General features: G+C 53.9%; 1 protein-coding gene across 4 annotated transcripts in view; it reads left to right on the top strand.

Moving 5' to 3' along the window:
• The window catches only part of SCARB1 (scavenger receptor class B member 1), a 79,167-nt gene extending 68,395 nt beyond the window's left edge, over positions 1 to 10,772 (top strand). For 2 of the 4 annotated variants that reach the window (XM_033836725.2, XM_073789934.1), the window contains 4 exons: positions 1,766 to 1,817; positions 2,719 to 2,865; positions 5,989 to 6,117; positions 9,789 to 10,772. In XM_033836725.2, coding sequence (XP_033692616.1) covers positions 1,766 to 1,817; positions 2,719 to 2,865; positions 5,989 to 6,117 — 328 coding nt within the window. In that variant the 3' untranslated portion in view covers positions 9,789 to 10,772. Of the gene's footprint in view, positions 1 to 1,765; positions 1,818 to 2,718; positions 2,866 to 5,988; positions 7,910 to 9,788 lie in introns of those variants that run through there. The other 2 variants (XM_033836726.2, XM_033836728.2) reach the window with 2 other exon arrangements.
• Positions 10,773 to 11,001: the final 229 nt, after the last annotated feature.

Here is an 11,001-nt window from a genome sequence, read left to right on the forward strand (position 1 = left end):
TCCTGTGCAATTGCAAATGCATTTTTCAAAATCTGGATGTTAGCACACATCTCACCTGTTGGGAGTTCATTCAGATTTTTGACAAATGCTGCTCAAGCCAGCAGTCTGTCTGGGTGGCTGGATTCTGCCTGCTGGTGGCCCTGAGCCAGCACCCTGATGTCTCCGGGCCTCTGCGTTCCCATCTGTTCGGAACCAAGGCCGCACAGCTGCCTGGCTGCCCCTGTGGGCTGGGATGGTGGTCTCAGGGGCGGTGGTCCAACGGCAGTGCTTGTCGGCATCTCCCAGGGCTGTCGAGGAACCTGTGTGGGAAATGTCTGGAGACCGCCGCCCGCCCGGAAGCAGAGCTGTCTGGCTGTGACTTGTCTGAGGAACTTTTGTGCTGTTTGCTCACAAGATAAAGGCAGCAGGGTTGCACACTCTGTGCATTCAATTGACATCGGTTCTTACAAACTCAGATTAAAGAGGCTGAAGTGAGGGGGATGCGCCATTGTATTTCCAGAGCGTCCTCCGTGTCTGTCTCCTCTGTAGGTGATACGGTGTAAATTCATTTCACTGCACAGTACTCTATTGAACAAGCGCTTTTTGAGAACTGTGATTGAGGATTTTGACCTTCTGTGCTGACTCTGGTGCCTGTCCCCTGAGAGAGTACCAGCTCCCCTCCAGCTGTGCCTTCTTTAAGCAGACCCAGGAATGGTGAAGTTACAGAATATTTGTTTGTCCAGTTGTTTGCAGGCATTTGACAACAAGACAACAATAATAAACATCGAGCACTATATGTTTTTTTTTTTTTTTTTTTTTTTTGGCTGTGCCACACGGCTTGTGGGATTTCATTTCCCTGACCAGGGATTGAACCCAGGCCACAGCAGTGAAAGCCCAGAATCCTAACCACTAGGCCACCAGGGAACTCCCCTAGAGCACTTTTTATATGCTGGGTATTTTTCATGGTGTCGCGTTCCGTCCTCACTAGAGCCCTGTGAGGAGTTCCATTATAATCCCCATTTTACAGAGGAGGAACAGAGAGGGTAAGCAGCATGGCCAAGGTCACACAGCTATCTAGCAGCTGACTGTGTCGGGGGTCCCCAAGACCACTCTCGGGTTTGATGATTCACTGGGAAGACTCAGGGGACCCAGCACGTAGTTAATAGTCACGGCTGTGATTTACTACAGAGAAAGGATTCAAAACATAATTGGCAAAGGGAAAAGGCTCACGGGGTGAAGTCTGGGGAAACCAGGCACAGGCTTCTAGAGCCCTCTCCCAGGAGGGTCACACCAGGACACGCTTCATTTCCCCAGTGACAAGTTGTGACAACACGTGTGAAATGTCCCCTACCAGAGATGCCCAGTAGAAACTCAGCACCCAGGGTGTTTACTGGGGGCTGGTCACGTAGGCGCCTTCTGCTTGGCACGGACCCAGATTCCAGACTCCCCAAAGGAAAGCAAGTGATCAGCATAAACCGTGTTGTTTGTTGTCTGGGCGTATTGCCATCCGGAATAAGATTGGGATTCTGTTTCTAAAAAAGAACACATGGATATCAGCTAGGTCCCTGGCAGCCCCTCCACGTAAGAAGTTTTCATTTAAAGAGATATTGTTGGGTCATCAGTTTGCGCCCCTTTGGGAGATGCCCATCGCTCAAGCCCACGCCGACCAAGTTGCTGCAACGTCAAATCCCTCCTGACCCTGGGGCTTCCGATCACAGGTCCAGAGCTGCCTGATCTAAGACACCCTGACATAACTTCTCACTTGCTTGGTCTCGCTTATTTCCAGACAAACTGGGAAGATCGAGCCGGTGATCCTGCCACTGATGTGGTTTGGAGAGGTAAGGCTGCTTCCCTCTCCCCGGGTACTGGGCACCCGAGGGCGTGGTGTCTGATGCCTCAGTGAGGAGTTGATGTGGGCATTTGGGGCAGGAGGCTGTGTGTGGTGGGGAGGCCAGGCTGGGGGAGCTGGACTGAGTAATGCAGAACCATCTGTTAGAAACTTCGCCCTCTCCAAGCACTTTATGTCAGTTATCCCACTGGGTTGAAAGGATCACACGAGATGAGGAACACAGGAGCTGCATGAAACTGTAAAGTCCCTGGTCAGGGTGTAAAATAATTTTGTTAACGCACATGGCCCCTTCTCCTGAGATGAAGGGAAGTTGGTTTTCAGGGTGTCAACTTTTTATTGAAATTTCTTCTCTCCCAGCTTTTCAGGGTTCCTTCTGGCTTAGCTCGTTTTAAATCAGGGTGAGCTAATCGCTGGATCAGACAGGCTTCAAATGTCAAGTTCACTTCCCACTCACATCACAGTCTGATGGGGGGCAGGCGGAGCTCTGCTCCACGCAGACATTCAGGGACATCCAGGCTCCTTCCATCTTCTGGTCCTGCCCTCTTGGAGATCTTCAGAATCCGTTTCCATTCAGTAAATTGGGAAAGAGATGGAGAGAATCATATGGGAGCCAGGCGTGGAAGTTGCAGCATCACTGTGCCCCCATCCCATTGGCCAGAACAAGTCATATGGGCCTGCCTAGCTGCAAGGAGTCTGGGAAATGTAGTCCTGTTGTGTGGCCCCAGAGGAAATAAGAGGCATGGCTGGCTCCATCCATCGCATGCTCTGGCCAGTGGGCTTGAGATGGGAAAGGGGTTGGGGGACAGAGGGGTGTGGTGTGGGGTGGCGTCTGCACCCTCAGCCCACAGTACGTGGCACCAGTCCACTTGTTTGTCTTTCTCCTTCGCCAGAGCGGGGCAATGGAGGGTGAGACCCTTCAGACGTTCTACACCCAGCTGGTGTTGATGCCCAAGGTGCTGCGTTATGCCCAGTACGTGCTCCTTGCCCTGGGCTGCGTCCTGCTGCTCATCCCCATCGTCTACCAAATCCGGAGCCAAGTAGGTGGTGGCCAGAGCCTGGCCGGGGCCGAGTGGCCCCTTGCTTGCCGGCTTGGGGGAAGGAGGGGCTCAGATCAGATCCCCCAGCAGCCCCTTCCTGCTGTGCCCACGGACACCTTCAGCCTGCAGCCCGCCTCGGGCGGCAGTCCTAGGTCTCCGCCTGGGCTGGGGAGCTGTTGCCGCATCCTTGCTTCTCTTGCATGTTCTGTTGCCACTTCTCTGCCTGTTCTGGGAGGCCTGGGGACCCTCCCTTGGAGGGGCTGCAGGTGGTTTTGGATCAGGAGACCTGGTACTTGAATGGTTTGTTCTTCAAGTCAGCAGCTGCTGGCTTTCAGGCTCTGGCAGGTACAGGGATACGACAGTGAACAAGGCAGTTGCTACTCCCGGGGGAAGGGGGGTGCGGGGACTGGCATTCTAGTTGGAAAGACAGGTGGAAACCAAGTAAATAAACAGAAGAGATGATTTCACCGATGATAATAGAAAATGTGATGGGCTTAGGGCAGTGCTGTCTGATACGAATACAACATGAGCCACGTGTGTGATTTTAAATTTTCTAATAGCCACCTTAAGTAAAAGGGAATTAATTTTAATCATATCTTTTATTTAACCCGAATATATCCAAAATATCAATATGACCATGTCCACGTGTAATCAATATAAAAAATATAAATTTTTTACATTTTCTTTCTGGTTAAGTCTTTGGAATCCGGTGTGTATTTTACATTTACATCAGGTCTTGACTGGGACTCGCCCCTTTTCGAAGCCTCAACGGCCACATGTGGCTACCAAGTTGGACACCGTAGCATCCCAGGGCGTTGGCGACAACTATAGAGATAATGTCAGAAAAGGTTTCTCGGAAGAGGTCGAATTTAAGCTTAGAAGTGAATGCTCAGCACAGAGTCAGGGAAAGAGTGCTCCGGGTGGAGGAATGGCCAGTGCAAAGGCCCTGAGGCAGGGGTGGGTGAGGTGTGTTGGAGGCTCCCGCAGGGCCAGGGTGGCTGGAGGGGAGTGGGCATGGGGGCAGCGGGGGAGGAGGTGGCGTCTGAGAGGCCGACGTAGGTCATGCCTGGTCCTGTAATGCAGGGTGAGCAGCTTGGAACTGATTCTGGGGGTGACGGGAAGCTGTTGGAAGCTGTAAAGGAGAGGAGTGACTAGGTCAGTTAACGTGTGGCCGCTTGGTCTTCAGATGGGAAAGCGGAAGCAGGGGGACCAGTGAAGAGGCCCAGGTGAGCGAGGATGGTGGCTTGGACCAGGATAGGAGCAGGTATTTGGGGAAGGGAGCACGGATGGAGAAGAGCCCTGAAGAGCCAGCCCTGGGGCATCTACCATTCAGAGGCAGGAAAAAGAGGGGCCAATAACAAATGCCCCCCTTTTTTGGCCACGTTGTGAGGCATGCAGGATCTTAGTTCCCCAAATAGGAATCGAACCCATGCCCTCTGCAGTGGAAGTGCATAGTCTTAACCACTGGACCACCAGGGAAGTTCCAACAAATACACCTTCTTGATTTGCATCATTCATTCATTCATGGCATTCACTGACACCTTCACAGCTTATGGGGGGGTCACTGTGCACAGTTCTGGGGATACAGACATGAGTAGGATGTGAGGTCCGGAGACCAGGGGGCTTTAAGCAAGTTACTGCCGTCACATGGTGACAAGGCCCGTGGATGCAAGGCCCCCGGGGCAGCGGGGATCGGTGGGCAGCTACCTGGTGGACAGGGGACCCTGTTCAGTGGCAGGGAGTCTTGAAAGGCCATTTTGAATCCATGAACCAGAACCTCCCCCCCCGGTGCCCCCTGCCCCCCGAGTTGTCCTGGAGCCACAGGCCTCAGCCTCGGTCGGGGGCTGCGCAGCTCCCCTGCTGCCCCTCGGGCCACCTGCAACGCCTGCTTTCTCGCTTTAGCTCCGGCCAACAGCGTTTTCTCTTCTTCCTCTTCCTCGGAGGCAGCTCGCACGCTCGCTCGCTTAACTTGCTTGTTTGCTGGGGCGAGGACAAACCTTTCCAGGCTCTTAACCTGGGCTTTCAGACCCTTAACCTGATTTCCCTTCCAAATTCCCAGTCCTTTGGGGGAAAAGGTTTGCACTGGTGTGAGGGTACCGGGGCCTCTGGTGTTTTGAGCCCCCAGTGAACGTTGGGGGCCCGGTCCTCTGTCACTGCCCCAGCCAGAGCAGAAGGGAACTCCCTAGGGTTTTTGGGATGAATCATGCTGGGAGGACAGAGGGGCCAGAAGCCCTAGCCCCCAACCCGTGGATGCCTCCCTGGGGCCAGCATCACCGTGGGTTTCCAGGAGTGAGGGCCAGGGGAGCAGCGGTGAGGGGCTGGACCAGACAGCCTCTGCCCTCTGTCTCTCCTAATGGTCCGTCAGAAGGGGGAGGGGGAAGACGGTGAGGATGAACAATGTGAAAGCTTCCCTGCTTCACATCCCCCATCCGTGTCCCCCAAATCCGATAAGAATATCATCGTCCCTACTGACCATGGTTGAGGCCCCCTCCCCGCAGGTTTTGCTGGAGGCCCAGTCGTTGAAATTTATCCCATTATGTATTTTTTGGTTTAGCAGGGGTTAGGCCTTACGTGTTTTTATGTATCTGTCCTGATAGGGGAGAAAAAAAAAAAAAAAAAAAGAATGGCATGTGGTTAAACTCAACGTATTTTAATTTCTCTTCAAAGACGTTTTTCTTGTCAAGTCATTCTTGAAAGAAAAAAATTTTTTTTTAGACAGAAATGTCGCTGTTTCTGGTCGATTTAAGATGCCACCCACTAGCTCAGTCAGTGGAGCACGAGACTTAACATGCCACTTGCTCAGCTCTCTGAGTCTCGGCCAATCCACCTTGCCCAGCACGGCCCATCTCCCCTCCGTGATTCGGCTCAAATTTTCAGGCTGACAAACCCTTTTCAGCTCAGCTTGCCCGTCTGACCAAGTGTGTTTCCTGAAGATGCTCGTCTTTCTGTCTTTGGTGAAAGACACCATCACTCCCCAGGTCTCAGCCAACTCCAGTCACTAATGGTGGTTGGACTCTAGAACTCTGTACCCCACCCTCTGCTTTTTGAAAATCGGAGAACCGTGTAAAAACCGTGTGTGTTCGGCTGCAACGTCAACTATAAATTAGCTTGGTTATCTTCTAGGAGAAGTGCTATTTATTTTGGAGTAGTAGTAAAAAGGGCTCAAAGGATAAGGAGGCCATTCAGGCCTATTCTGAATCCCTGATGACATCAGCTCCCAAGGGGACTGTACTGCAAGAAGCAAGACTGTAGGTGGGTACCAGGTAACACCTCTCGCCCCCCATCCCCTCCCATAGTGAGTAGAACTCTGGCGGCTTGAAACGCTTGGGATCTCACACATCTCTTCAGCCTGAACTTCACCTGGAGTGTCTACAGATTGAAAATACGTATTTGTGTATTTTGTTGTCTTCTTACGTTCCGAGTGATCCCAGGCGTGGTAGGCGATGGAGGGTGACTAGTGGGCTGGTGTCTTGTTTGCAAGGTTGTCTTAGAAAGGCAGGATCGAGGTTTAGGTCTCAGCTGCTTCTCAAACCTCTGGTGCGATATAGACTCTTCTGGGAAAGTCTGCGAAAAAATGCAGGTCCACAGACATCCTTCTAGACCTCTTGGAATAGCATCATGGGTGGGGCCCGGGAATCTGTATTTTAATGGCCCCCTAACAGGATTCTGATGTGGATAAGTTTAAATAAATCCGGATGACTGGCCAAGAAAAGAGAATTTAGGCATCACCTGGGCACCAAGTGTAGATCTAGGACTCGGTCTGAGGGTATGGTTGCCAGACTGAGCAAAAACAAGCAGCCCCAGAAACAACAACAACAAACGGACGCTCAGTTAAATGTGAATTTCAGGGAAACAGTGAATGATTTTTAGCCTAAGTGTGTCCCATGGAATTATCAGGACACGCTTCTACTGAAAAACTGTTTGCTGTTTACCTGAAATTCACATTTAACTGGCTGCCCTCCTTCATCGGGCAGCCTACCTGCGGGAGACGGAGGCTAGTGCCTTTGGGGGTTCACCTCCTGGGCTGTGTTCCTTTAGGTCTGAGGTCTTAGGAGAGCTGAGTCCCGCCAGGGGATGTGACAGGCAGAGCTCTGGGCCCTACGGTTGGGGTTTGGGCGGGGGTGAGTCGCCCTGTGCTTATGCCTCGGATTATAGCTTTTGGTTTCTGAAAAATGTACCACCTCTCCAGCTTCTGGGGCTGGGCCTGCTTGGGTTTAAATAGCTTTCCTGAGAGCCACAGGCTGGGGATGAGGTGACAGCCCTACTCTTTGGGACCAGTTGGCGGCTTCCAGTTTGCTTGGATTGCCAGGGCCGGAGGAGGAGATAAAATAGAACATGGGCGCTGGGCGTGGGTGTGTTTGTTGGCAGGTACTGCCAGCCCTGCAAGGAGCGGGAGGGAGGGACCGCTGTGCCCCCAGCCAGGCTCTGGGGGGCTCCTACTGCCCATCTGGGGATAAGAGAGCCCGACCACGTCAGGGCTGGGTGTTAAGGGGGTTGTCTTCCTGAGCTTAGGGGGCAGGGTGTCCTAGCTGGAGACGAGCCCCCCGTTGCCTTCCTCTCTCCCAGAATTCCTCTTGGGACGCCCTTCTTGTGTACAATTTGGCCCCATTGGCACCCCTGCCCCCTTGCAGCCACGATTCCCTTCTGCAGAAACTTGCCTGGCGTTCTCGCGGTGCAGGGGTGGGGTCTTCAGGCACAGAGATGGGGGTTATTTGCTTTTAGCATAGATAGAGCTGGTGTTTGTGAGGTCTCAGCCCCATGGCTGCACCTCCCTGGACACAGCCAGGATGTCCTGCTCCCTGCCCCCCCCAAAATAAAAATAAAACAAAACCAAAGCTGGAGTCTCTTCGTGATTTACCAGCAGAATCCAAATGTCAAGTTATTAGGGAAGTTTTTGATTAAAGAGATGCTACTGCTCTGTCTTCTGGAAGACAGGTCAGCCTTCGGCCCGGATGAGACCCCTACCCCCCGGTCACGTGTACTTGGGGAAGGCAGTGTCCTGTCGGGTCTGCTTTAGGGGACCACGCACCTGGGAAGCGGCCAGTGGTCCTGGAGACCTGGAATCCCTGCAGCTCGGCCTCTAGCCTGTGCTGAGTCCCTGGGGACGGTCCTATACCTTGCCCCGCGTCTGGGCACGGGGGTTGGCCTTGAGGGGCTGCTTTGCTCCAGGAAAGGGAGGACATGGGGCCTCCACTAGCCCAGAAGGGTGTTTTTGTGTGAGTAAGAAAAGACAGCTCCTCTGTGCAGACATGGCCTGCTTTAGGGCTGAGGGCTTGGCAAACAGAGTACACCCCGTTTATACCCACTTGGCTGGGTGCCCTTGTGCAGTGAATAGCCTGGACAATGGTACTGGGCAGCCCTTCAGGGACATGTTCCAGGATCACCTCTTGCAGTCTCATGATTTCTCTCGTTAATTCCAAGTCCTCATTCCTCAGTTAAACGGAAGTGTATTCCCTGAAGGTTTGTACATGTGTCTTTCTTGGGAAGACAGTTTCCCCTTTGCAATTTTTTTTTTTTTTTTTTTTTTTTTGTGGTACGCGGGCCTCTCACTGTTGTGGCCTCTCCCATTGCGGAGCACAGGCCCCGGACGCGCAGGCTCAGCGGCCATGGCTCACGGGCCCAGACGCTCCGCGGCATGCGGGATCCTCCCGGACCGGGGCACGAACCCGTGTCCCCTGCATCGGCAGGCGGACTCTCAACCACTGCGCCACCAGGGAAGCCCTCCCCTTTGCACTTTTGAGCGAGGCTTTCTCCAGTCGTGGCTCTCTGGGCCCACATCGCTAAGAATCCCCCGCCCCCCGACCCCCGCTGTCCCATGCTGCCTGTGTGTCGGGGGGTGTGTCGGCAGAGGCGCACACCCACCCCTCCTTGCCCCTGGCTGGAATGTGGCTCGGTGCGCGGAAGCCTGAGCTCTGTCCCCGAGGAAAGGAGTCAGGAGTCCCCCAACGCTCCCCACCCAGAGTGGGGTTTGATTTACCCCACCCCGCGGTGAAGCAGGCCCCTGGGGGTTGTGAGCAAAGGCCCAGGTGGGTAGGGGCGTCCGGGGTTTTCCGACCACAGCTGCTGGGCAAGGAAGCGTCTCCGTTCTTCGAGGGGAAGGAAGCCAGGGCCTGGGGGGATGAAAAGTTGCCCCCAATTCTTATCATCATGGCTACCTTTAAAATTTTCCTTAAATTGAGAAACTTAAAAATGTAAAACTAGATGAACTGCACGCTCTGAGTTCCCTCTCACCCAGACCCAACAACCCTGCTAACATTTTGTCGTATTTCACCTTTTCCCTGTGTGTCCTTTGCCCCCCTCGCCAAGTCCCACTGCCCCTCCCCCTCTCCCCAGAGACATCCATCGCTAGGAATTTGGTGTTTGCATGTTTCTTCCCCTCTAAGTCTGTATATATGTATCCACGAACGACAGATAATTTTTAAAAAGCTTACCTCCGTGGTGTCAAACTATATGAATCACTCCGCAGCTGGATTTCCCCTCTTCAGTTTTCTGTGTGACAGCTGTGTAGGTTGACTACGATCTTGTAACTCTGTCTTTTAAATGCATTCTGATATCAGTGGACATTTAGGTGGTTTCCAGCTTTTCTGTGTTAACGGTATTGCTTATATAAGCCCTGGACTCCTTGCTCTGCCCTTCTCACTGTATTAGGCAAGTCTCTTAGGGTCTCAGTTTCCCCATCTCTAAGATGGGTGAGAGCATGGCAAGATGGTGTTTCATGAGATTAGGAGACCCTTTGTAGTGGAGTCCCAGGAGTCTGTAGGTCACTCCAGTCTTCTCTCATCTCGAGCTTGATGGGGGGGGTGCAGATGGGGGCTCCAAGGGGGGTTTCCATGCTGGTGGAGGATGTACGGGGCGGAGCCAGGGTCCGGGCGGGGCTTGGTGGGCGGGGCTTAGTGATGCAGCACCTCCCCTTTTCTCCACAGGGTCCCGAAGATGCCGCCAGCCAGCCCAGCTTGGCTACTCAGCCAGACCAGCTCTCCAGCCCCTACACCCCGCTTCTTCAGGACTCTCTCAGCGGACAGCCCACTAATCCCAAAGTCTGAGCCACCCCCTGCTACCACATGCCTGTCGCACACTGCACACACCCCCAGCACGTGTCCACGTGTGTGCACAGGTGTGTGCAGACACTCAGGGATGGAGCCGCTGCTGAGGGGACTTGGGGAGAGGCTCGTCAACAAGGACTGTTCCGGAACCTTCTCTCCAAGTGATCCACAGGCCCGACCACAGGTGTTGTGGGCACAGGGTCCCCTCCCTTGGGTGAGCGAGCCTGAGCTCTTGAGGACTCAGGTCACCTCTCCCCAGCGGTCCTCTCCATCAGTCTCGAAACACTGCAGCCCCCGCCTGGTGGCTCGCCCAGGCAGGACAGGGCCTTTACTCCGAGGGGCTGTGGCCGCTGTCCCGAAACCTAGCCCAGGAGTGCAGACTGCTTGTGCACCAGCCAGGTGGGCCGCGGGCCGTGGCTCAGCGCCCAGCCCGGACCCGGAGCTGTGGCCACTGGACACCCATCTGGGCCTCAAAACGGAGATGCCTCCGACCACATCCTTAACCCCCTGCAGGATCGTGATCTCCCTGAAGTCTACACAGGCGCCGGATTTGGGTGTCTGCGCCCCTTCCCTCCAGCCTAAACTGACATCATCATGTATACTGAGCCGGCCACTCCCTGGCTGGGGTGGCAGGAGGCTGTGCCCCGAGCCGCCCCCCACCAGGGTCCTCAGCTCTTCGGTGCCGGGGAGGAGGTGGAGAAGCCCCGGGCCCATCAGCCTGGGTGTCTGGTCGGGTGACCCGTCTGCCCGGGGCTCCTGGTCTCCAGGGCAAGCCTCTGTCTCTTTTCTACTGGAAGAGAAATGAATTTTATCATCTTTTAAAAATAATTCACAGTTGAAATAATAAACCTTTTTAAAAAGTGACTGAGTCTGTGACAGCCTGTTTGAGGGGGGATGGGAGGGCCCCCTGGGAAGTTCTGGGCTCTTCTTTTCTTAGCCAGTAGCTCCTTTCTGGTTACTGCCATGAATGTCTCTCAGGGACTGGGCTGCAGACTTGCCTTTCCCTTGTTTTAAAATTTACTTATTTATTTATTTTTGGCTGCGTTGGGTCTTCGTTGCTATGCGCGCGGGCTTTCTCTAGATGTGGTGAGCG

Source organism: Tursiops truncatus, chromosome 13, assembly GCF_011762595.2.
Source record: "Tursiops truncatus isolate mTurTru1 chromosome 13, mTurTru1.mat.Y, whole genome shotgun sequence".
In the NCBI taxonomy this organism is placed as follows: Eukaryota; Metazoa; Chordata; class Mammalia; order Artiodactyla; family Delphinidae; genus Tursiops; species Tursiops truncatus.